At 47.8% G+C, this 27,125-nt stretch overlaps 1 protein-coding gene across 6 annotated transcripts in view; it reads right to left on the bottom strand.

The window, feature by feature from the left end:
- Positions 1-10,118, bottom strand: part of ERI3 (ERI1 exoribonuclease family member 3) — a 136,556-nt gene extending 126,438 nt beyond the window's left edge. For 5 of the 6 annotated variants that reach the window (XR_012674463.1, XM_075155971.1, XM_075155973.1 and 2 more), the window contains exons 1-2: positions 10,036-10,118; positions 55-329 (exon numbers count right to left, since the gene is read on the bottom strand). Coding sequence is in view for 5 of the 6 variants with exons in the window: in XM_075155971.1 (XP_075012072.1) it covers positions 55-306 (252 nt within the window). In the remaining variant the exon portion in view is untranslated. The remainder of the gene's footprint in view (positions 1-54; positions 330-10,035) is intronic. The other variant, XM_075155972.1, reaches the window with a different exon arrangement.
- Positions 10,119-27,125: the final 17,007 nt, after the last annotated feature.

The raw sequence follows: 27,125 nt of genomic DNA, 5'->3' as shown, positions 1-27,125 counted from the left end.
CTCAGAACAGCAGCAGCAATTGCAGAGGGATAATTAACACGATTGACTATTTACCTGAGGATGAATCTGTGGTTTATCACACGTAGCCTCAAAATCCAGCACTAAGAAGTAGTGATATCTCTGTGGAGGGAAGGATGACATTGCTGCCATGGAAGCTCCAAAGCCGTGGGACGCCAGTTTCCTGCTTACGATGGAGCCGTACCCTTTGAGAACACCAGCCGGGAGGAGGGAGCACACAGCTTGTCTTGCCCTTGGAAGTAAGTTTTGGGGAAACTTTGCTGCTCCAGTATGGAGGAGTGCTATCATTGAACATCCAGAGGCATCTGAAACTGAAGACAAACTCACGTTACTCATGCACACATACATCTCATCTCTGCTAGCATCTCTTCACTGGCCTCCTCTGTCGGGGATTTTCTCTGTGCTTCCCGGTGGAGCTTCCAGCATCGCAAACCTGAAATAACACAGTAACCTGCTCTAAGCACGACAGATGACATTCGGACTGAGCTCAAGGTGTCCAGAATCATGGGCAACTGGAAATTAACCTCTGCAAATGGCTCTAAATTAAGAACTGAGACACACAACAGTCATGGCTCCAGGCACCAGATACCCCCCTCCGCTGAACCTTATCATAGCAGAACACAACACAAACCACTTAAACATAGAAAATCTGATCTAAACCCCATTGAAATTTCTGAGGAGGCCTTTCGTCTTTTCATATACAATGCAACTTCTGATACATGGTAGGAATTAAATACAGCAATACACATATCAACACTACAATCCATCCAAACTGCTGGGCCCTGAAACACCTCTAAGTCGCACCGAAACCTCCCACTTCCATTACAAATCCAGGCGCCTGGTGGCTGGAAGGCTCCTCCCCAGGGAAGTTCTCATTTGCTCTGTGTATGAGGTTTCTCAGGGATGTGATTCTAGTGCTACACTTGATTTCTTACTTCAGGTATTTCTCAGAGGATATTGGTTCAACAAACCCATATGTGAACTGCAAAACGCAAGCAGGACTCTATAGGTTACAGTCTCCCTCCCAAAGAAATACCTCACCCAGCCATCACCTTCTGATACTTCTACTTAACTAATGCTATTTAATAAATTACATTATCCATGTGAGACTGCCTGGATATCCCCCCTATCCTTTTTCTTTTAAAATGTTGCAGGAAAAACATGACAGGACTGTCACTGCCCAAGGTGGGCCAGCCTTGGGGCTGTTAATAGATTTATTGGGATGAGAGTTCAAGCCCAACTCATGAGGGTGTTACATAGCTGGGTTACAGTGACCGATAGCAAAACAGGTGAATTGCAACAACCCAGTCCTCTTGAACAAGGATATAAGTACCCCCTCTAACTATATATATACACACACACCTCGTTACATTGAGATTTAAAATCCATCCCCACAGTTGGTCCCACTGTTCGTGGCTCTGGGCAAGAGCTCCATCGCACCACGTGCCCCCCACCCGTCTGGTTTCTGAGCCCGGCCTCCCCGCGCCTGCGCTCGCTTTTCGCTCCGCCATGAAGGGCTGGAAGTGCCCGCCGCAAGAAACAGAGCCGAAACGGGCATGGCGAAACGAAGGACTCGCCGCCCACGAACAAAATCACTGTTTGCACAAAAGACAGCATTTGCTCTCTCCCATCCGTTAGTCCGTCAGGTAAATAATGCACGTGCCAAAACACACACTTAATGAGGTAAATAATATGCCTTGAATAACGGCTAAATCTGTATTTACCTGCGAGACCAGAGAAACTCGGAAGGACCAGATTAGGAGATAATTGCAGCTGAGCAGGTTGTGTGCTTCGAGTAAACATGCATTTGGTAACCTTCCCTTTCCAAGGTTTTGAGTGAAAGGCAAAAATCAAAAGAGCTGAGATGTTTAAGACGGAGCCACTGTCCACACTGCCAATTCCACGGCATAAATACATCCCCACCTCGCGGCTTTCATGTTTTGGGGGGCTGCTTGCTTTATTAAAGCAGTGTGCAGGCATCAGGTACCGGGAAAACTGAAAACTCAAATTACAAAACCGTAACAAAGAGCCCAACATTGCATTTATCCTAAAGGGGCTCAGTTCTACCTATTGCTTTTCCATCTACAGCTTTTACTGTCATTAATAAATGCATTACGGCCAAACAGAGGTTAGTTATATTCACTTCTAACCTGCCCCAGATAAGAGATATTTAAGGTATGCGTGCTTAAAATCTTCAAGCTACCGGCTATGAATCTAAAAACCCATCACAGCAAATACAGTATCTCAGAATAAAGCAACTTGTAAGTTAGTTGCGGTAAAACCTGGTCTTTAGCATACTGCATAAAGTAAAATATACAGTTGGAGTGGGGGAGGCAGGCAGGCTCCAACCCCTATATCAAACACAGGCAATAAAACATACATTATCCACTCACACACAGCAAGATCAGTACTTCTCTAATGTATCTTAATCAGCAAGACTAGGGAATCAGACATGAACCCCACGAATCTTCAGGCTGGCCCACACCATGCACAGCGGTGCAGAGGTTCCCGAGCCACTGAGTCCACACGGCAAAGATAAACCAGCCGGCTCGGCAGGAGCCCGGCACGTCACCACGCCGGCACAGCAGCACCGCTCCGGACCCCGGCCGGTCTGTGTCACATGTCTGGGACATCAGGACAGGGAAATAACAGCTAACATCTAGTGCCTGCTCACACTAACAACTTCTGCAGGTGGGCCGTGTCCAATAACAGGATCAGGCTCCCCGTCCTAAAAGCAGCCTCCCTCCCCACCCTCCTGTGTAACAGAGGGAGCAATGCTCCGAACAAAGGTGCGCGAGTGGGGTATTGCATGCCAATTCCCCTACACAGATGGCATACAAATAAGAGCAACCCCACTGCAAACTCCGCACTTCCAGCCAAATGAAGTTTCAACTGCATGTTTACCCAGCCATTGCTCTAGGTGCCCTGAGAAGACCTCACATCATCTTCTTTGGCAAGGTCAGAGTGCCTCAGAGCACAAGATAGCTGGTTGCATCACACTTTACTGGAAGTCACGTAAAGCATTTATAACGGCTATGACAATGCAAAGCACTAGCAATTATCCCATATTTTTTTCAAACAGACAACAATGCAAGCAACGCAGCTTCAAAAATTGGAAACCTGGCTCTAGCCATATAAATCCACATGTTCAATGATTCCATTTCCAAACCTACGTAAAACACCACATGTATATTTCTTATGCACATAGGGTCAGATTATAATCTCAGACAGTGCAAGCTGTCACATCTGGCATTCAACCCTACCAGGTTAATATTTCATATCACACAGCTCCAATTCCTTACACAGATACATATGAAATGTAATGGGACCATGAACTGAGGCTGGACTTCAGGAATTATTTTGACAGATTGTACACAGACCTAGGAAAATGTGACAGCACTTTACATTTGCAACACCCAATAACACGGGAAACGGCCATGTGTGGTGGGTTTCAGCTGGAAGATAAAGTTCGCGTTACGTGCTGTATAACAGCATGTGCCACACGTGACATCACCGGCTATAATCAGCAACTGTCTTTTAAAAATAATTAAAAAAAACATTAATCTCTGGACATCAGCCGCAAGTAACAGGATAAGCTCAGGCTGACCACAGCTCTTGCTTGTTCGTGGTCCAAGCACACGATACTAAAGCACGACAGTTTGATCACCAGCAAGTAGGGAAAGCCGGGAGAAAGGCAAGTGCCAGCTGTAGCTGCCGGCTTGCCAGGGGCCCCACCGAGGGAGAAGTGGAGAATCTGCACCGGCGGCTGTCGCGCTCCAGGCTTCCCACCGGGGAAGCCGCTTAGTGGCAACCACAAGCGGCAAGGAACAGGGTGGGAAACTCCTGCCACATGAAGGACACTGGTGACAAAAGCCAGCGGGGCATTGCAAGTGCTCTCCCCCACCTGCGGGACAGCCCCAAAGCCACATACAGAGATGTGCACCGCGCAAGTTGCAGAGGATTCAAATTCATCAATGGCAAGACAAACGAGCCTACAAACTTGAGCTTAAAAGGTTCTTTACACATAACATTAGTATTTACTTTTTACAACCATATCTAATTAAAATCATCTGGCAGCAAGAGAAGGCATAACTTTAACAGCTTGCCTTTAATCCAAAAATATTCCCTTTCACTGTCCAGTTTGATAAGCTGATGCAGGGAGGGGGCAAGAAGACAAACACCTAAATTCAGGCTGGAGGAGCGACCCAAGAAATTATATGTTTTATGAGAGCCTCCATTCACACATTAAATTACTTTGTTATGGCAATATGGCCCTCCACTGTATTAAAAAATCAACCAAACAAAAACCCACACACACTAATCTAAAGGACAAGACAAACTAAAACTAAAAAATAAAAGCAAGCAAGCTTTGGGAGTCATACGCTTCCGTTCATTCCCTGTGCAAAGCCTGGGTAGGGGCAGCTGCGACTCCTGGCCTCTGACAGACAACGGAACTCGTGGCTAGAGCAGCCAAAACCAATCCAAAATGTAAGTCAGGTTTGTCTTATTTTATTACATTATAGTGTCTTATTTTATTAAATTATAAAGAGTAAAAAGATAGGGTAATAAAGATGCTTTTTGCAGAACAAAATTGCATACATTTAGCAACACCTGGAACAGAATATAACAAAAAATGCAGGACTTCCATTTTGGTAGCTATTCAAATGCATACTCAGAGGTCAAATGTGAGCCCATATTTCAGTTGTGTGAAGATATAACTGAAGAACAATAGAGATAACTCCATTTTTTTTAAATCAACCTTAACCTAAAACCAAGTATTTCATTAGATGAACTACAGTCCAAAAATGACAGCACCTGGCTAGCCTGCGAGGCAGGAAACGAGAGACTAGGAACAAAACCAGCTTATCCACTGTCACCATCCAAACTTGGGAAAAAAAAATACATAAGGTAAAACAAACAACAAAACACAAAGCTTTTAGAACCGTTTTAATAATGTAACATGATTTTAGACAGGTAAATTTGCTTCTTTAATTTGTTAACCTCACAGTATCATCCCTTCAACATGAATGCAGTACACTTCCATGGTTGCGCTCCCTTCACTTTCGGCTGGGTTTGTCTCCAGCACTGCTAGACAGCCAAGCCCACGTTTTGGAAAATTCGTAACTTAACTTTCCCAAAGCATTGCCACGGCATGCCTATATGCTGTCCCATCGTTACTCAGCTCAGATACAACTTGGCATCAATCTTTTTTTTTTTTTTTACAGTACCCCGCAGTCGCACCCAGCCTCTTCCCACTACAGATGAAGATGTCCCTGTTCTCAAGAACTTACAGTCTAAAATCAGATGCAATACAACAAGTGAGGGTAACAGCAGAGAAGAATGAGGGTTACAGGAGCGAAGTCAGGCAACCGCTCATTCGGGAGATACATGCATCTTGGTAGTTCAACTAAAAAAATAATTCACTCTCTATAGGCACCGGCTTCCCTCTATATGGGCATTATGGAAGAGTTAAGTGAACACAGAAAGGGTTGACTAAAGGATGGAGGGCACTCTCCTCTCAGGTTAAGGAAGGTCTCTCCCGTCTTGAGCTCATTCTTCCCGCTGCGTTCCTTGGCCGGTATGTCAAAGGCACCACCAGATATGTCAGCTATGTCAGAGCACCAGAATCTCTTCCATTGTGACATCACAGACGCGATGGCTTGTGAGATCACAATGAGCGAGGCCGAAGGCGCTGATTACTTAGGGAAGCACTTGCTGGGGCTATCGCACCCTACGAGGCTGGGAAACAAACACATCTCAGTTCACTTGACAACACAGTGAAACCCACACGAGACTCCACACCAGTAGGAACTCATCTGAACAGACCACCCAGAAGCCGTCCCAAAGATGCACGTACAATTACACTCCAATTTTATTAGGCCACCTCTGCTAGGCAACCCACTTTCATCAGCTCTTTGACTCGTCTCCTAAGTCAAGCTTTGCTCTGTATTTTTAAATCTTCTCCAAGAGTAACTGCAGATAGGCAAACGGGTCTAAGCTGAAGTCTGAAGAAGTTCCGCGCAGTAAAGGACTGGTCACTTAGAGGAAATGTAGAGGAAGGAAACAACAAAAATTAAAAGAAGAAACAACAGAGATGCATACAGCAAAAGACTGTAAAGCCGCAGTGGAAGAGTGGATTTGGTATTAAGGAAGAGAAGAGTTACCGAGTATCAGACCAAGAAGCCTTTAGTCCAGTCTCCTGCCTCTGCGTGGGAGCCATAAGAAAATGCACCAGGGTGAAGCTACACAAAATGGGGTTAACCAAGCCAATAATTCTGGGAGGTCAAAAGGAGGCAGGCCTGTCCTTCCCTCTCGGTCTCACTCTCCTGCTGATTACCTTACACCAGTTCCTGAGCTTCTCTGGCCCCTCTGTGAGCCAATTCAACCACAGGAACCTATAAAAGTGCTAATGCAGCCAGAATAAAACCCAATTAAAACAAGATAGTTTCCTGCTGGTTTAGTGAGACGAATCAGCTCAGGGCCAGGCTGGATGAGTGCCAAAGCTCAAAGGAGGGGACGGGCCCACATTGGCAGAAGCAGGAGGGAGATGAGCCATTGGGAGCTGGCGGCTCAGCCACTCACCAAACCATGTTCTCAGACCAGGATACATACACCTGGGATGGTGTGGCACTTTGCAGGAAACGGAGAAGGTATCTTGGCTCTAGCAGCATAAACACATAAAACTTGAAGTCGGAAAGCCCATCGGACCATCCTGTCTGAACCTCATGTAATGCTGGCCATAAAGTTTCCACTTCATTACTCCTGAATTGAGCCCAAAGGCTTCAACATCTTTCAGAAAAAGTTTCTGGCCTTGAATTGCAGCATCAAGTATGGAGGCTCCTCACTACCTTCAGACAGCTCGTTCCAATGGTCAATCCATTTGCTGTCAAAAAATAACACAACTTAGTTTTCATTCAAACTTTCCCAGCCTTGGTCTTTGGAGCAAGTTCTGAAATTTATGGCATTTCAGTGCTCTCAATCCAGAGCAGAGCTCCCGCAGCCAGGAGTAAGAGATTTGCAGTTACTATGCTTCTAGTCAGTAAAAGCTACTATTGCATATTGGCCTAATTTAGTGGAAAGGAGACATAGCAGGCCACCCTTTGTTTAATGGAATCTAGCACGCATAATTACTTGATTTTCATACACATGAATGCCACAGTTGTTCAAACCACTTATACAGTCACACACCTTCGTTATCTGAAAAATGAACTTCAAGGTTAACACCGGACAGTTCCAAATAAATCTCAGTCTGGATTCAGGGAGACAACACTTGCATTGCTCAATACACTGTTCACTTTTGATCTTCACAAATGAACTCCAGAAGTGTTAAAAGAAAATCTATACTTTGCCAAAGCTCTGTCCTAGTAGACAGGCAAATGCTCCAAGCAGGGTAGCAGCTACAATGGGGCATGGTTTCCACACAACCCAGTCTCAGTGAGCCCCGAAAACCAGGGGAAGATGTTGACCCCAATATTCAACCACAGAGAAAATAACAACTGTAACAAATACAGCGGAAATAAAAAAAAAAAAAATTTTTTTTTGGTTGGGAGCGAAGTATCTTTACCTGCACAACATATCTGGAGAGCATACAACTTCTCAGCTGGCATTTGGCCAGCACAGGTAACTTCTCTTACGGGAGAGAAAAGTTGCCAAATGGTATCTAGCAGCAGCAGCCAGCACCTCTGCTCCAGGTTACGCTTCCAGAGCCAGAACTTGTCCTCTCCTCCCCTCATTCCCCTGCTTGCCATTGCACCATGCTGGTATGTTAGCTCAGCACTATTAGAGTAAAACACCAGGAGTCTCAGGATGACCATTTCCAGCAATAACACATGCTTCAGATCCAAGGACAGACTTGTGACAAATGCATAGCTGCTTAATAGGCTTCAGTGTTCTCCTGTAAGCACAGCCACAGTGGTCGGTCCTACACCGTTTACCTGAACTTCACCAGAGCTGCACTCTACAGTCTCGTTGCTCTTTACTGGAGGCAGCTACTGGATCGATACAGGGGCAGAGCCAAGTACAAAAACTTCACACATTTAAGTCTCTTCCAGAACTCCATTTCCAAAATGTAAGGGTGGGGTGGTGGTGGGGGAAATCAAATCAGGACCTACCAAAGTTAACAGAGCCAAAACAAGATAAGCATCAAACCAGCTGTAGCCAGGCCTCCTAAAGGAATCAAACTGAAGTTAAGTATCTCTCAACTGCAGAGCAGAAGGTTTAGGTCATATCAGTGCATACTCAATCCAAGGACTTCTTTATTTAGCATCAAGCACACGAGCATTTTCTTTTCAATGCTTCAATGGGTTTCTTCTTTTGGATTTTGGTACCACTCAAATCTGTCTGGTTATACACACTAACTTTAAAAAAAAAAAAAACCAAAACAAAACACAAAAAAACAACACACCATTCATGTAGAGCAACTCAAAGTTTAAGAGGAACAAGAACCATAAAAGGGCTACTCTTTGAAACATGACAAGCATTTAGTCCACACTATAAATTAACATGAAAATTCAGTTGCAAAGGCCAGAATTCAGTTCTTGAAAAGGGAAACAAAAATATCTGAAATCAAACTTCCCAAGCCCACACAATGAAGAGTAATCAACTGGACTTCTAACACATTACTTATTTTAAGAATAATTCATTCTTGGAAAATAAAAGTTCAAACGCCAACTTTAACATCAAGTGATATGAGATGCTACAATGTTGCAAAGAACAACTAAAGGATAAATAAATTCAAGTTACCATTAAAAAAAAAAAATCCTCCAACAACTGTCTAAGAGCATCTGATGGGACAAGCGTCTTCGAGATGTACCTGCCCAGACCCCTGTCCTGCCCAAGGCACAGTGCAAGCATTAACCTATTAGAAAACTTGCTGGTCCCTTGCATCGCAGCTGAAAGAATATTAAAGAGTTCAGACTAAGCAGCAGCTGTCAATCCACCCATTTCTGAAACCAAAAGCTCAATAAGGCAAAGAGGTAAGTAAAGAAGTAGTAAAACAAATATCAGACTTATTAGCAAACAGGCCAGCAATGACCATGTAAATCCACCAGACACAGGACTTGTAAAAGACAGAACATAAGGAGTAAATGACAACACCTTTTCATACATCTCAGTTTAGAAGAAACACCTGTAACAGTACAGCAGCGAGAAAAGAACAGAAGAAATTCCTACTGCCAGTCAGGAAACAAGTAAACAGATCCTGCACTTCTAAGCCTTCTCAAGTTTACTTCAGTCTCAAGATCTGAGACAGGTGACCAGTTCAATCTCACAGGATAAAAAAAATAGAAAAAAAAAGAAGACAAACCTCCTACTCCCCCATCACCTCCCTCTACGAACCTCCACATCCCAAAAGGAACATGAAAAACCCTCACTGCTGCTGGCTCTTGCTCACCCCCGTGCTCGCCCCCCGCTCCCTGGGCAGACAGGTTTCTTCCCTTCCTCGAGCTCTAACAGCAACTGATCCCGCTCCGCTGGGACCTGGGGGGCCGCTGCCACCGCCACCCTCCAGACTTCTACCCGAAACAGAGCGCGGGGAGCGGAGGGCCCGGCAGCCCCGAGCTCCAGCACAGAGGAGCAGGGGCTCGGCGTCGAGCGGACGAGGCGCCGCCGCGCCAGCGCGCCGCCGCCCCGCGCCCTCCCCCAGGGCCGGGGCCGCCCCCCGTCCCCAACGGCCTCCCCACACCCCCGCCGCCGCCCCGCCCCGGCCCGCAGCCCGGCTCGCCGCCCCACACCCCCGGCCGCGGGCCGCCGCCCCGGCGCAGGCCCCGCCGCCTTGGGGGGCCAGGCCGCGCCCCCCCTCCGGGCCAGGCCTCCACCCCCCGCCCCGGGCCACGGCGGCCCCACGCCTCCGCCAGGCCTGCCGGGCCCCCGCACCGGCCGGGCCCCGCCGCGGCCGTGCCGCCGCCCGCTGCCCGGCGGCGCCGGGCCCCCCCCCCGCGGCGGGGGCCGCCCCAGCCCGGCCGTCCCCCCCCGCCCCGCACACACTCCGCACCACGAGTCCCCAACACCGCCACTCACCTCCGCGCACTCTGACCCCCGACCCCGCTCTGAGCGGCAGCGCCGCCGGCCAACCGCAGCGCCGCCTGCCGCCGCCGAGGGCGGGGCTTCCTCCCCGCCGCGCCCCCTCGCGCAGGCGCCCGCTGCCCGCCGCGGCGCGGAGCACGCTGGGGCTCGTAGTCCGGCGCCGCCGCACCGCCCCCTCGCCCTGCCCCGCCGCGTGGCCGCGCCTCGACGCTGCCGCCGCGCCGGCCCCGCCGCGTCCCCAGGCGCCCGGCCGCGGTGGCCGCCCCCCTGCGTGCGCATCGGGCACCCCGTCCCCTCCCCACCGGCTCACCTCCTCGTGTCCCCCGGGGCCACCCCTTACCCCCTCGTGTGTCCCCAGCGGCCGCCCCATCAGTGTCCCCCAGTGCCACCTCCCCCTGTCCCCTGAGGCCTCCCCGCTCTATGCGCGGCCCGGGCCCCAGCAGCTCCGGCCTTCAGCAAACCCAGCGTCAGCTGTAAACGCGATGCCGCACGTGTGGAGTTCATTTTGGCTGCAGCGGAGAGAGACCACGTCCCCCGTGTGGGGGCCGCGCGGCCTGCGGGTGTGGGTCTCACCGGGGCCCCTCTGCAGGGGTCTCCCCTCGCCCCCGCTGCTGCTGGGCTCATGGCACCACTTCACCTCTGGACCAGGTTGATGCTGCCGGCGCCGGTAACTCTTTGTCGGTCTTAACGGTGCCAGGTGGGGCTGCACCAGTAACAGCAGCTGGTCCTGTCCGGTGTTTCCTCCCTCCTTTTGATTTGGATTAAGTCAAAGGCAGGTCCCTCAGCAAGCCTGGGGCTGTCTTTCTTCCCCCTCACTTGGACATCAGTCACCGGCTTCCAGTTCTTCTGTGTTCTTGCAGCTCTCTGATCCTAAACCTCTGTCTGGACCTTGCCCAGTGTCCACTAGACACCCTAAGCTGTGGCATCTCCTCCCCACACACATCGCTGGCACCCTCAGCCGGGACACTCACATCTTACCTGCAACGATACCTAATCTGTACCTTACTGCCGCGTCTGTAACCCTTGGAAAGCGCAGCTGCAATGACAAGCATGCTAGCTGGGGCCCTTCCCCTCTTTGCTTCCTTCCTTGCCCCCCACATTAACTCACGCCTCCACATTTCAAGCTGGCAGCTCCTTTGCACCATCCCTGGTGCTCCACACGTGTGCTAAGAGCAAACTCAGAGTCACCGACTCGCACAAACAGGACCGCGAGGGTTCCTAGAGGTCACCTCACCCATCTCCCGCTCACAGGTGGGAGCAGTCCTACCTCTCTGTCATCTTGCTGTCGTCTTCAACTCATCCCTTAAGCCTTTCTCTGGCTCTGTGCCTAAAAATATTGGACAAACGTAAGCACCAGGGTGCAGAGATCACTGACTGCCACTCCATGCAAGGCGGGCTGCTCGCGCTTTCCTGGCTGCCTGGCCGGGTCTGCCTGGTGCTCCTGCCTTTAATCGCATTGCCGACTCTTCAGGCTGAATTTATCTTTTTGCTCTGTTTGTGTGCAGCCTTGAACTTCGGAGGCCCGAATCACGGAAGTACCATTGTCAGAACTATAAAAATACCAACAGCAAACCATTTAATAATAGAAAGAGTTCCTTTAAGCCCTCTTAGATTTGGCATCTCTCAGCCTCCCACCCACATAAGCAAGGATAATGTGAAGTTTTACTTCTAAGCTTAGCTGTATCTCTGTGATTTGTCAAGCCTTTGGTGACTGATGTATGGTTTGCCAGGAGCCCAGGAGAGAGAATTGAGGGCCTTTGCGCTCTGGCGTTCTTTGAGCAATCTGTCCCTGCCCCTCCTTATCGGGAATGGAAACTGGCTGAGACGTGCTTGAAATTATGCTGCAACCCCAAGCTTGAAATTTAGGGCTCACAGCCTGCCTGTGTTTCTGGGAGGATGAGAGAGAGGAGGCCTTTTCACTGCTGACCTCTGCATCTAGCAGTAAAAAATAATTTTTTTCTCAGTCTAGACAAACAATGAATGGCTCATAGATGTGTGCATGTCCTTTTTTCATCAGTCAAGCCTCGTGCTGTTTCCCAGGTTTGTCAGGCAGCACAGCAGGCAGGAGATTTCCTCCTGGTTTTTTTTGGGGGGAACCCCTTTTCCCAGCTGAGCATCTGCCATAGCCGGGAGCCACATCCTGGCTTCTGCCAGCCTCCGTGACCCTTGTGAGATCCGTACAAGTTGTCCTCCAAAGACTGCAGGACAGCCATGTGATCCTCTTCAGCAACTGCACTTTCAAAGAGGTCCTTTTTTCTGGCACAGCTATCTGCTGCTGAAGAAGGCACCCAAACCAGTTTGAGGAGAGCCATGTTTTATTACATATTGTCACTGTTTGTGTAGTGTTCATATCTGAGCTTGTCTTATGTGAGTGTGCATGTCTCAAATGAACACTCCAGGCCACTGAAAATGCCACCTACAGATTAATCTGGCTCACTCCAGGCTTCTGGAAAAATGAACGAGAGTGATAAATAGATATCCTGTGGCCTCCCCATCAATGCGCATGGCCCCTGTGGCATCCCGGCTGGGAACAGCTCCCCTCCCCAAGGGACTCAGTCAGCGGCAGAGCTACAAAATGCAAAGGTGGACAACTGCCATGGGGCCCTGGGCAAGCAATGCTTAGAAACTGGGTCGTGCAGATGGGGAAAAGTGGGCAAAAGGGCTGATAGCTGCTGATCAGGGTCACCTTATTTTTTCCCGGTAGCACCTTATTTATTCCTGGTAGGACAGCCCATGCCAGTCCCGCTACCCCATTGCCTCAGGACCAACAGAATCAGCCCTCTGCCAGTCCGAGAGCAAGTGAGTGTGTTTCAAGAGCAGCTCTGGTGTCTTAATTGCTTGTCCTACTTTAGAGATTTTGGGATGGCTAGAAGCAGCCCAGAGGAAATAGGGTCCAGGCTGGGGCGGTGTCTGGGCTGTCCTGATTTACACTAAGGACTATCTTCAAACCCTGGGTGGAAAGGGCAGCTCGAAGCTTCCAGCTGTGCCCCCCTCTCCTATGGCTGGATCCCCTGTGCTGCCGCCAGTAGATGCAGCAGCCTGGTCTACAGTTGCCCGTAAGTTTTATTTGTTTTAAAAACCCAATAGTTTCTTAACAAAGCATCATTTCATTCAGCACAGATGTGCAGCCACCTCTGGGCTGACGGATGGGCAGGGCTTTATGAGAAGGCAGCAAACTGGTGGGGCAGGGTAAGGCAGAAGACACAGAATAAACCCCCCCGACCCTGCGTGGCAGCTCCAGGGGATCCTCCGTGTGAATAAAGAGCTGAGCCCATCCTAGCCCGAGATGAAATATCAGGTCGCTGCCTGCTGCTGGGTCAGCAGAGAGGAGGAGGGAGGGTCCCACCGACTGCCTCCCCAGCCCTGCTCCCAGTGCCTCCTTCCCAAGGGCCCGTGGAGCACAGCTCCTTTAAAAGCAATGGGATTTTACATGATTACAGCACAGAGAAACATCACCTCATTTTAAAGGTGACTCCTTTAGTTCTGTTCGGCTGCTTATGCTGAATGCAACTTTTAAATGTCTTATAATACACATGACAAGTAGTCTTGTATCACTGTTTTCTACTTAACAAGTTAATAACGTGCCAACCCAAATCCTTCAGTTACTAACGCCACCGGTGGGACTCATTAACCAACGTGAACACATATTTAAGGGAATACTAATATTCACAACGTACATTTTTATATTCATGTTGTCATTCTTGAAACCACAGCTCAGTTCATGTGTTCTGTTGAAACATTTGTTTGCAGAGGATTTCTCTCTCCCTTTTCCTCTAAACACTATGACTGGGATATCATTCTGGTGAATGATATTAATGACAGCTTGTCATCATGGAAAGCTATTCCTAGCTGTCAATTAAGGGGTGTTTTGAAAGAAAGCAGCTCATTCAACTCCGGTGGGAGAAAGTGTGTCTCTTTGTTTGACAGTGACCCCCTTGATGAATTTGGGAGCAGCAGCAACAGCAGCTCTGTGGGGCCAGGAGGTTTGCAGATGCAGCACAGGGCTCTTGGGTGATAATGACAGGAGATTTTAAAGGTGCTGATGTCCTTAGCAAAGGAAAGGCAAAAGAGGATTTCAGATCCTAAAAGCAATCCACATGTAGGAGTATAGGCCAGGAAAGGGATACTGAGCCGTTCCCCTTCATCTTGTAATATAATTTCCCATCCAACATCCCAGTAAATTTATCAACATCCATCTTCAACTATGTTTGTTTACTTGCCCACGCTAACCCGAATAGAAGGCTTCTTCAGGTCTTCTCTGCCTGACAGATGGGAAACTTCCTCTAATTCCCAGATTAAATGTATTCACAGCTAGTTTACACTCTGGCAAAATGGCCCTTTGCTTTAACTTGGTTTTTTTTTTCCCCTCCCCTGGTGTAGCTATAGGCTCTCAGATCCCGGTCATCTTTGTCCTCTTTGTTTTGCTGGGCTAAACAAACCACATTATTCTCATGTCTCCTCACCACCTTGGCTTTCCATTTCCCACACCATCTTAGCGGACCTCCTCTGCACCTGCTCCAGTTTCAATTAAATTTTCTTGAGCACGAGCTCCCAGACTGGTACGTGGTATTCCTGAGCTGGGCTCCAAGGCCTTGTACAATATTTGTCACTTGACCCTATAAATATCACTCATATAAACATGCTCGATTTCTATATTTCCCCCCTCAACAGGGTGGTCCACTCTCAGGGCTTTCTTGTTCCTTTTATTTTCCTAAGCACTCCTTGCACAGTAATAAAAATGTACAGACTCAGTGGGGATCTGTTTTAACTTCAAATGTGCTGATTCAGTTCAAAAACTATTAATTCAGCCGGAATCAGGGCCATGGGGTGGAAATCCTTTTCCAGTTAAAACAGAGGTGAGAGGGACAGCCTTTGGCAGGCTGGGAAATAAAGTGCAGTAGAAAAGCATAGCAGGACATCAGAGAGTGGCTATTGACGGGGCTATGTTAACAGAGGACCAGGGAGTCTTGGACATTTCAGATCAGGATGGGATGTCTGCTGTAGCTTGGATTTGGGCAAAGCTCTGGGATTTGATGCATGGGAGCATTATATTTTTGGACATGATGGTCCTTGCCAGACCTCACATTGACTGAACACGCAAAGCGCTGTACAAAGCTGACCAGACAGACTGGTCCTGTCTCCAGAAAATCCCCCGTTATTTGAGAGCGTAAGAGGATGCAATGAAATGCAAAGCAAACACAAGCAACTGTGTAGCTTGGGCTGCACGCCACTGCAGTTCCCCTCTGCAAGGGTCTGGTGCGACCACCCCAGGCACACAGCGCTTGGTGCTGGATGTGGAACTACCACCAATGTACGTGCTTCAGAAAGCAGGAGCCCACTTGGGTAGGTGGGTTGGGTAAGGAGAGAGGGTGGAAAGTGCCCAGTGAACCCAGGTTTTGCCCCTTACCCCCACTTTGTATGTGGGATGAGCAGAAAAACTACCTACGTGTGTCAGGAAGGCATCAGGACCGAAGCACAGAATAAAACGACCCCTCAGCAGAGCACTTCCACAAGACATTTGACTGAAGGAAAACGTAGGCTGAACATCAGGAGAAATTTCCTGAGGCTATGATGCATTAAATTGTGGGATCACCTCCCGAGAGGAGCGATGGGAACCATGAAACCAGCCACTTAGAGCACCGTAAAACGTCCCGTTGGTGCCAACCCGATTCCGGTTCAAGGGAGCTGCACTGAATCATCTACCATGCCTTTTCCAACTCTCGCTCCTAAAAATCAGACCCAAGAAGTACAAAGAAAGAAGGACAAACAGTGATGTCAATTTGCTGAAGAAATACAACCTTTTTTACATTATTGTATGTCATAAAACCTTTGTGCTCGCACTGTATACTTAATCTTGATATTCCAGTGCCATCGACAAAAAAATTCAGGCTTAACCCTCACAGTTTATATTGTCACTATAAATGCTGGTAAAAAAATATTGTACAGTTGGGTGCAGTTTATTCTTTATATTTTAATGGCTATAGCAAAAATCCATTGCTAACTAGTAAAAAAAAATTAAAAAAATAAAAAGTTGAATGTGTTTTACAGCCATGTCGTCATGGGAAAGCTGTATTTCAAAGTGAGGGCATCAAGAGCAGTGAAATGGGACATTCTTAAACATTTTAAACATTTTTAATGGGACATTAAAAAAAAACACTTCACCAAAATCTCTTTGCCAGTATTTTAGCTAATAGGGTTGCAGTGTATAAAGGAAAGGTTCTGACGCCTGCACAGGCCACCCAATACTGAGGCGCTGCTCAAGTGTCTTGAACTCTAAGTGTAAATGGAAAAAACATCTAAAATTAAGCGTTTCTCCTGGAGGAACAAATTGCTGATAAAGCAAATCTTCCCATAGGACAAGCACACCTGCTGGAAGGTAGAGAGACATTTTTATGTGTGGGATTTTAACTCGAGATAAAATATTTTTCACGGGCAATCATATGGAAGACAGCTGGCCAAAAATAATAGTAAAGGAATGTGTGTCCCTTGGGAAATTCTGAGGTTTCAAAAAATATGATTTTTGACCTAATCTGGGACAAAAAGTTTAGCGCTCTGATTTTTTTCACTTAATGACGTATTCCCAAGTAAGAATAGTATATTTCTTTTCACTTTATCACTTTGACATTTCTTTTCTTTTATTATTACATAATTCTAGAAGTCCAAACCATCCATTATACCACACTGTTATGTTTCCTTATACCGTAAATTACATCGACAGGCATAATCTCCACCCTTTTTTAAGATCCCTATTAAACCAGCTAAGTTTCTTCATGAAACCGAATATCAGGAACAACAAGGATCCCTGCCCCAAGCCAGGGGGATGATGGGTTTTTGACTACTATTTTTCAAATGTGCCTTTAAAAGATGGACATAAGAGACTAGAGCAGCCGGGAAGAAGAGAAGCGCCCAGCACAATCCGAACAAGCACTGGGAACATGATGGTTGAAAAAACCTGAACTAGCTCTCGGGCTGATGGCTGGCAAGAAGAAGGCCTGGCACAAGCCCATCATCACTGGTGGTTTAATTCTTGCTGTGGGCAGGGAAGCGAAACTTCGCAAAGGAAAAATACTGTACTCGGAGAGCGCCTGGCTCCCCCTCAGCTCAGGAGACCCCATGTTTTTGGCCAAGCACTTGGACCGAAAGCGGTATAAATGCATAACACAGGAGTGAAACAATGCTGTCAGAAGGAGATGAGAAAAAAACCCATATGAACATTTTGGATAATTTCTCAGCAAAAGCTTGGATAATGTTGATACATCCCAGGAAATGCTTCCAGTTACTCCAATCAGCGTTTCTGGTAGAAAACTGGTCTGCTGGAAAAAAATTGACCTGCTCTACCATGAAATCTCTCATGTTCGTTATTTGTTTGGACTCAGCCGTGATGTTCAGTGCTATGCAAAACTTCCTGGATCCAAAAATCCTCTAAACTGCCCCGCAGAAACTAAATAATTACCTGGCTAGGACTCGCCACTGCTGCTCCAAGTGTCCAGAGGCCAGGTCTTCAGAGTCGTTCCTAAATTGCAGGCCAAAGTGGCTCCTTCCACCGAACTTAAGGTCTCACCTCTCTCTCCAGTAACATGCACCTCCAAAGGACAGCTAAATCCACCGGGAAGGAGGTGCGTAAGGAGTTACTCCCTGGTGTAAGGGTGTAAGGGGCTGAGAGTCAGACTCTTGCTCTCACGTACCTTCTGTCTACACTGCTTTAATTTCCTCATCGTCTCCCCTTCTGTTTATTCTATTTTCTGCCACTTTGTCTTTCCTCTCCAGTGTTTGGAGACCCTCTTTCCTTTTCCAGCCTCTCTCTTCCTCCCATCGTTTCCCCCAGCTCGCTCCTTCCTTCCTTTCTTTCTTCTTTCCTTCCTTCTCAGCTCTCTCCCTGGAGTTTCCATTCTCTCTTCCCTCCTCCCTCTCTTCCCCCAGGACTTCCCCTCTGCCACCGGAGACACTTATTCTGCCAGGGGTAGGGAGAAGAAGGACATGCCGTGTCCAGACAAGCCTTAGACACTGACATCCCAGTTTCCCCTTGCCTGGGGACCAGTCGCAGCTCCTGCATCTCCTGCTGCTTTCAGTCCGCAAGTACCAGCTGTGTGTATTGCCGTGTAGGAATGGGAACATGTAAGGGGTCCCGGGAGACAGTGCAGAGGGGTCCAAAGGCTGGAGACCTTGGCCTCTGTGCTTGCAAGTGTCCTTTGAAACCCAAGAGAAAGACCCTGTGAAAGAGAGTGGCACATCCTCGCCCGGACCTCCTCCTTTGTTACAGCCCTGAAGCAGCTGAGCTTTGAAATGTCAAAATCCCATTCCCCCCCCAAATATTCTCACTTACGTTGGCTGCCATCAAAAAGCACAGCTGAGACCACTGAAATTCATCACACCTGTGACCCACGCTGGAGGTAGGAGGCTGAAGGGGCCAGTGTAGTAATGTGCTACCTTATCTCTAGTGCCACCGACTTTGGTCTATTTAATTTTCCCTTTGATTTTAATATAGATTTATTGAAAACAACAGTTATCAAAACAAACTGCACTGGCAAATTGGTGTTCGTCTGTAGCTGTACAAGCACCTATAAAGCTGCCAGCGTATGAAATAAATGGTGCTATATGGGAGGTCAGTTATTGCAATAGAAGTTCCCCAAGGATTTGCACTGGGCAGTTTAATATTTTTCTTATTACCCTCTTTTCTTTTCTACTATTTATGCCTCTCTGTTTAAATTTAAAACATACAGCCATCTGCCAAGACAAGCCTCTCTAATAAAATCATCTCTGGTAAACCTTTTCATGAGTGGGCTTCCCTCAGAGTGCCAGCAAATACGGATGTGTCCTGTTCAAAAGGCAAGCAAATGGGGACAGGGAGGCCAGGTTTTCTTCCCAAAAGGCTTCACTGCCTAGCGCAGCTCTTTTTTTTTCCACCTGCTTTTGAAAGGGTTTGTCCTTACCTCATGTTCCTTGAAAAAACCCCTGATTAAAACCCTGCTTCTTGCCATGTTATTTAACCTCCATTCGAATTCTGTGGCAGTATCCCACCTTACACAAATTGTACCTGGTATCTGTGGGCTCCTCCCTACACACGGTTCTAAAAAAATCAAATCCAATCATAGTCTAAACCCGTTCATCAGAAGAGATAAAAGGGTTTCTGTACCGATCTCCACATCAGGAGAACACAAATCAAATAACATAACTGTCAAATGAGGAGACGAGGTGTTTAAATGCCTATAGAAACAGGAACTCTAATTACGGAAACATCTATAATGTAACTAATATTATTTACATTAGAGTGATGCTAATCCAGGCGAGGGTTAATGTCCCTGCTCCTAAAACATTACAGTTTAAATAGACAAGAGACAGTGAGAGGATGAGGGGATGAGGGGAGCATCAGCATGCTCATGCCTGCTGGAAGATGAAGGATGGAGGCAAACTCCTCACGATAGAAGAGGAGAGGATGAAAGCAAGCCAAAATGTGCAATAATGAAGACGAGTTTAGATGCAGCCAACGAGAGCAAGCGACTTGCTCAGCTTCACACAAGCTGCCTGGGGGGCTGGTGGAAAATGAATAGAAACTGCGGACGGCTTATATGAGTCTCTTACTCACAAAAACATTACTCGGCAGCGGGCAGTGCTTGGATCTCACTGAGTCACCGGGCAGTCTTGCACTGCGCTCTGCAAACATCCAGTTCGCTGGGAATGAGCTCCTACTGCCGCTCCTCAAAGCCAGGCTGGTAGGTTTTCAGACCAGGCTGCTCCAGGTGCCCCTTTGTCTCCATGTGAGAGGCACCAGCCATCATTTTTGGGGCTCCAGGGAACAAGGCATCTTGCTTTCGTTGGCAGAAAAAGGGTCAAGCTGATGGAGAGCAAGCAAAGCCCTCCATCCTCTGGACCTCTGGACTGATTCACTGCTCAGCCCATCAACATGCAGACAACCCATCCCCCGCTCAGAATTGAACCTTCTGACCTTAAAGTCTACTCTCTGGAGAACCTCACCCATCTTCCCCAGGCCAAAAGCCTCCTCCACTTTCTAAGTCTGTACAAACTGGGGGCAAAATGTTAATGCAAGTGCTTTGTCCTTTATCCACTGTGGTCGCCAGCTCTGGCAGCTGTTTCCCAACTTCACAGAGTACTGACAAGAGGACATGTTCTCCTTCTCCTCTATCCTGCCCCCTCTATTCTCCACTGAAGAGACTGAATTTCTCAGTGCAAAAGCTCAACACTTGCACCTACCAGTCCTTTAGAGACCACTTGAGGTTCTTCCTGTCTGGCCAAGCTACCCCGATAGAACCTGGGGTTGGATATGACCTCTTTAGACCATATTCCATTTGATGTGAATTGCTGAAGTGGAGACAGAAAGAGCAAGTATGACTTTCTTTAGATAAAGCTATTGCAATATCGAATATAGCTCTGTTCTCTTTTTAAGGGATCTCAAACATTTCTCATCCCCTTCAGAAACTTGCTGTAAAGAATAACAATCCCACACACCTAAAATGAGGCAAAAATCCTCTGCATTTGAAGGGAAAGGATCCACACAATTTGGCACTGGACCCAGCAGATTTTCCAAGGCTCTAGTAACAGTTCAGCACAAAAGGGAAAGCCAGCAGACGAGAAGCAGAGCATTAACAACTCTGAATGACACGTGCAGCCAGATTGTCTGCTTCGCTGACAATTGATGCCATCACCATTACTGGGAAAATATTGTAAGCATGCTTCCATAGCGCTCTGCAGCTTATTGCTACAGATAGCCAGTGTTTCTTGTCATGGCTTATGGCTTTTGTGAGCTGGTGTAAAATGGCTTGCTGTTCCCATGCCCGAGTTTACTGGTGGAGGCAGCTGACGCACAGCCAGAGCATGCCTCTCCAAGCATCTTGTATGCTTTGGGATTCTGTAAAGTAACAACTGTATTATAAATACCACTCTGGCACAGCTAAAGAGACAGTCCTCACTAGAGAAGCTCGCTGTTAAGTCTCACTGTTGAGGATCAAACACAGGACAAGGGAAAGGGAGTCCCGCAAACAAGATCTGACCTTGTGCAAGAAGAGCGCAAGGCTCTCCGCAGATGCTCCTCTAAATGGGACCATTGGGGAGCCCAAGGCTGAGGTATTTATGTTAGACAATTTATTCTCACCATCTCAGCAGCGCTGGAAGAAGAACGAGTGGTACGGAGGGCAAGGCGAGGGGCAGGAGCCCCTGGGCAGTGGGAAGGTGCAGCTGAGCACCCCGCGGCAACCTTGGGGCAGGCAGTGGAGGGCTGAAGGAGTGGATCCAGGCAGGCAGGGACCACGGGCGATTCCCTCAAGTAAGGCTCTGCTAGAAGAACAATTGAGAAACAGAGTGCTAGAGCTCTCCCCTTGTTTCTGTTAATATTCCCACTTCACTTTCACTCTCCATTTCTTTTTTTTTCACTTCTGAAGCGGCTCATAGGGAAGGACAAGCAGTTTGCCTCTCCTGGCAGTGGAGAGGTAACACAAGCGTGTGGTTTCACATCTTCACACCCCTCTTACATCCTCCATCTACAGTCAAAAGTACCCTGTAAGGAAACCAGCTGTGGTGAGTAGGCAGAGCAGGGGATGGGGGGAAAGGAAGGAACAAGAAGAATTGGAGGCTGAGGCAGAGCATCTCTGTGAATCATAGCAATTTCCTCTGATCCTGTTTTATCATTGGGGGTGGGAATGTAAAAGATGCAGAACCTGTGTGAACAAGGTCAAATTAAATCACATTTCCAGGCTGGGGAAATTACTTTTGCCTGCAGCAAGAGAGGTGCACAACACGAATGAAGGAGGGGAGGTTCATGCCACCAGGCATGCTGTATCCAGCTAATGCAAGACAGAGGGAATTTATAATTAGCCCACTGAAATATATCCCTGCAGGATTTCAGCGGGAGGGGGGTCACAGCAATTGAACATGTAAGAGAAAGACTAACTGAGATGTGATTTCAAACCTATTGCTCCTTATGGAAGACAGCTCATCCTTATCTCAATGGACATGCGTTTTTGTCTAATGAGATGACATTACTCAACAAGGTCAACTACCCACGCACTCTGAAGACCTAAGAGAGAGACCTTGAACATCTCCAGGACTATTCAAACCTGACTCAGCTTCAAGAACATCAGTGGGAGGAAGACCCAGATGCTACTGAAGCTCAAGATTTCCTACAAGAGCACACAAATTGTCAGGGCTATTTAACATCTCTTGGTCACACCCTACAACTGTTTCTCACTGGCACAGCCTTAAGGGAGGGAGAACAATGCTGTGCATAGGTGGCTTGATGGACCAATGGAAGGATGGATGGAAAGGAGTCTCCTGAATACCAGCCGAAGAACACATGACTGGAGGAAGTGGCCTTTCACATACTTCACACACAACAGGGAGAAATTACTACAGACTCCCATGCAGCCTCACTAGCTACGCATGATGCATTGCAGGCACGTGGGAATCGCTGTGTCTGCCTTAGCTAACTCACTGTCTCAGTGCTAACAAAGGGAAGTGGGTGAGGTGGTGTGTGCAGGTGATGACTCTCAACTCTGAAGTGCCTAATTTGGGTTATTGTAGTGGAATTTTTGACTCCTGAGTATCCCTCATTCCTTTCAATTTTAACTAGAGTTGTAGGAGGAAACACCGGAGTCTGGAGATGGACCAGACCTAGAGCTCACCTACTCCATGTGTTGTCCCTGCTGGTAGTGGCACTGCCAAAAGGCACAGCCCTTCCAAGGTTTATCGTTTCTATTTGCTGTTAAAATTCAAGCTATTCTTGTTATCCAAACCATTTTGTGCATTCCAGTAAATTCTGCCTTTCTGGTTCCTTGGGGGGGGGTTGAGGTCCACAGGAAAACTGTAGATGCAATGAGCTGCTCCTCCAACAGTCAAGGCAGGCGTCTGAAGGGTTGTGAGATATGGGTCACTGGGACTGGACAGCAGAAAAAGCTAGCTAAAGAGAAAGCAGGGCCAAGATAAAGAAATTTTGAGTGTATCAGTTTCTGAACAGGCTCATGTCTGACAGAAAGCTAGCTTGTTGCACGTATTTGCCTTCTTTAAATAATTTACTGCTACAGTAATGTGAGCTGGATTAAAGGACAAGAAAGGGGCAAGAAAAAGGGATTGGAAAGTCAGGTGAGAAGTGACTCGTGAAAAAGACCGCTAGAAAGAAGACGTGTTTCTTGGAGGAAGATGGGTAATTTCCCAGGAGGGAGAGAGTGAGAACCAGGCACATAGTCCTGGAAATCAGCAGCAGGAGTCTATCTCAGTATGAAACCAAAAATTACCCAAAGTTGTAAGAAGAGATTGCGAAAATGGTCTCTGAAGCCAGGTTTGGTGACTGAGCTGAGGAACAGCTGGAGCTCTGGAGCACATCACGCTCTCAGAAAGGGAAAGGAGGATCCCGAGGAGGAGCGAGGCTCGGAGGGGTGCGCAGCAGCACCTTCCCTCCTGCGAGTACCCCGACGGGTACGCCAGAGTCCAAGATCTCTGCTGGGGCAGCAGATGTGCTGGGGCTGAGCAGAAGGCAGGCTAGGCACGCTGCTGGCGCTCACGTGCAGCGTGGCAGCCATAGGGACAGGCTTTCTTGTGCCGCGACTCTGCTGGAGCCACGCTGCTGTGGGACCAGGATAGGGGGGTTCTGCGTGGAAGTCCCTGGCCTGACCCAAATCCCCAGGGAGGGACCCACGAGGCAGAAATTCCCCCTCCCCTGCGATGCCGCAGGAGGGGTTTGCTTCGCTGGAGAGGAGGTTTTGCAGAGAGTCTTCTGCAAAGGACAGGGGGGATGGAGAGGGCAAAAGACGTTTCCCTCTGCTCTCACCTGCACAGAGGCTGGTTTGTTATTTCAGCCTGGATTTTCCCCCCTTCAGATTTAACCTCCAACTCCTATTAAACAGACAGATCAGCCTAGGGAATGAAAGTATTTATTTATTTGGTTATTATTATTTTTTCTAGGGAGGAATACCATCTGGTTGGCATGACAACGGTGCTGTGGGCCACCATAAACACTGGATCATTAGCACCAATGCATTGGGCTATTATGTAGGCTTGGCCATCAGCGCGGCTAAGGTGTGTGGGTTTATGGTGCAATCCCATTCGTATCGCAGCATGGGAATTATCACAGCAGTCACAGTACTGAGCACTACAGCTGACGCTGAGGTCCAGCCTTACGCAGGACTAACTGCATCGGCATAAAGCATTTTCCTTTGAAAGAAGGCAGGCACAGAGCGTAGGTTTGTCTTAAGTCACCTATGGCGTGTGAGCTGGCTAATATCTAACGCAATTCCTGGGCACGACCACAAACATCGTAATACTCAGCACTTTGAACTCCTAAACAGCATCGCTCTGTGTTACGCAGTATCATGAGAAAATGCACGTGCATATAAGGCACCAGTATATTTCCTCCTAAGAACAGCCAGTTCCTATTACTACAGATGTTCGGGGTGCTCAGCACGGCTCTGAATTAGATCCACAACCTGTATGTTCTTGGGAAAGAGCAACTTGTCTTTCTTTTTACTGTAAAGCACCATTTCAGCTTATATATCTGTAGCAGATATTAATAACAATCATGCTGCACTTGGCTGCTGCAAACTCTGACTGATGAGAGCAGCCCTAACTCACACAAGTTTCCAATTGATTTTATCTCATGTTAGGCTCTAACTAATCACACCAGAGAGCTGCCTTAAAAGCTCACTAGATCTGTCCTGCTTGGGTTTGCTTGCCTGGCTAAAGGGAAAGGTGGGGGTCGTTCCCAGTTCCCCGCTGAACTGGGGTTCACCGCTGAATTAGGGAGCCCCACATCTCAGGCAGGTGCAGCCCCGTGTCCCTCCAGGCTTTGCCCCTGCACCAGCCTGTGCAGCCTCTTTGGGCCCCAAAAGCAAACCCAACATGTTCCCTGAGGTGCAGTCACAGCAAACACCAAGAAATAAATAAGAAGAGCAAAGCCGTGCGCTTTCCATGGGCCAAAGCAGGAGCCACCGCTCTGAGCTGCTCTCGGCCATGGCTCCAGCTTCCCCCGGCTTCCGAGGCACAGTTCAATAGCTTTGCCTTAGTTTTACTTGATCCCATTAATGACAAAAATGACAAACACATATGCTTTGCCTTTATAGCTATTTCACGCTTTGACATGATCCCGGGCAAGTTACCTATGCTGTCAGCGTGATGGATGGTGCACAGAAGGGGGGTTGGACAGGTGTAGCTCTTGTCACAGGGAAATATTTTTCCACACCATTAGCCTGTGGAACTCATAGCAACAGGATATTGCTCAGAGAGGGATTCAAAAAAGCCCTGAAAGAAGGGTGGATGCTTGTACAGAAAACAAGTGTCCAGTACTGTAACAGCAAACGTTAGAAATAATCGATACGAAAGGATGTTGCAGACTGCACGTGCTTAAAACATGCAACTTCAGATACTGGAGTTTTGGAGATAACTTTCCTCAGGAGCAGAGTGTCCCAGAAGTGCCTCATTTAGGGCTCTGGACACCTTATCCCAAGCAGCTGGGTTGGGCCTCAGCTTTGGAAATGGTAATATGGCTGACGTTCACTTGTGAGCAGTGTTCCTGAAACACTTGGTACAGTTACTTGTCAGGCATCTGCCACCCAGTCTGCAACCTCTTTTTTGGAGAAGGAATTTTCCAAGGGGAAGGTCATATAGGAAACAGTACCGCAGGACAATGGTTAATGAGGAACACCTAGCACTCATTTGCAAACTCCTGGGCATGTTCTCCACCCTTGCTGTCAAGATTCGGTGATGAGAAAGCTGTAGAAGTAAAGTGGCATCTTGCAGCATGCCCTGAGGAGCAGAACCAGGAGGTTCTTCTTGCTCTCATGTGTTACTCAGCAGATTTTGGAAGAGGTCTAGGTGATGGCGATGATGAAAAAGGGACATGGTTATCTGTCGGCCATAGAAAATTTTTCCAGGCTGAAGGAAATTTTCTCACTACTTGTCCTATGAGTCAACAAGTCATTTAAAGGACTGTTTTCTCATTCTGGGAGGACTAGTCACTGAGAGTACGCCAGCTCTAAATTTCAAACTTCTGGCAAATAGTATGATTTCAACCCTGCCTCTGCCAGATTCTTCCTCTGCAAGAGAGAGGGGACTGGCAGAGGGCAGTCACAGATGGCTCAGAAGACGAAGAGATCTCGTATTAACTCTCCTGAGCTATGGGACAATCCTTAAACCAATCATTAAAGCCCAGATCAGCTGCTAAGACCAGAATAATGCTCCCAAACTCATAGGTCAATCTTTATCTCAGATGTCCTCCTCAGAGTGAGACATGGCTAACTGCAGAGGCTGCAAGCTCCTGTCCTCCTGGAGTGTAGCCACCAGCTTATCAACGCTGAAACCAGGGCCATGGCTCTGATAAAACCAGGGAACAAAAACATTTGGACAGTGGGGACTACAGCCACTGGCAGCATTTCCCAGCATCTTCTCCCGGGAGGGGACAAGTGGTCCTTCTCCCAGCTGTGAGGGCAGGGTGGTGGTGGCACGCTGCTGAGACACGCTGGCTGTAGCCAGCAGAGGGCATGGAGATTACACACGCCAGCCAGCCACCCACACCTCGCTGGAAGCAACAGCCGTCTTGAAGGCTAACTGCGATAAAAAGTTTATTTTTAATGAATGAATGAATGAATTTGCCATTTTCCCCACCTCCACCCATACTGCAGATGAAAGGATGCAAGGGATGGCCTGGGTCTAGCAGAGGTGACAGCACCAGTGACTTCAGGACATGGTCCCATACCTGCAGAATTTTGGCACCTTCTCAGGGTGCTGCTTTTCGGGGGACCCACAGCATCACAGCAGGGCAGTTCCAACAAATGCAATGCACCGTCATGGGATCCCAACGCGCTGCTGGTACATGTGCAATACAGATTTGCTCCATGCCTTCTGTAGTTGCTGCTATAATTTATCATATTTCTTAATTTTATTTTATAAAATAGCAGCTAGAGGACATAATGATGAGTGAGGGGTCTCTTGTTTTAAGAATTGTATGTTGGTATTTTAAGAATCCAGCAGGCTTACCGTCAGAGGCACTATTCTTGGTGGAATTTACACGTACACTTGACTTTATGTACTATTGGTAATCCTATAGAAATCTGTATGCATAAAGTTAAGTGCATCTAATCAACTCT

This window comes from Calonectris borealis, chromosome 8, assembly GCF_964195595.1.
Source record: "Calonectris borealis chromosome 8, bCalBor7.hap1.2, whole genome shotgun sequence".
NCBI classification, from domain to species: Eukaryota; Metazoa; Chordata; class Aves; order Procellariiformes; family Procellariidae; genus Calonectris; species Calonectris borealis.
Note: the sequence above shows the minus strand (reverse complement) of the source record. Positions and strands in the feature narration are given on the sequence as shown.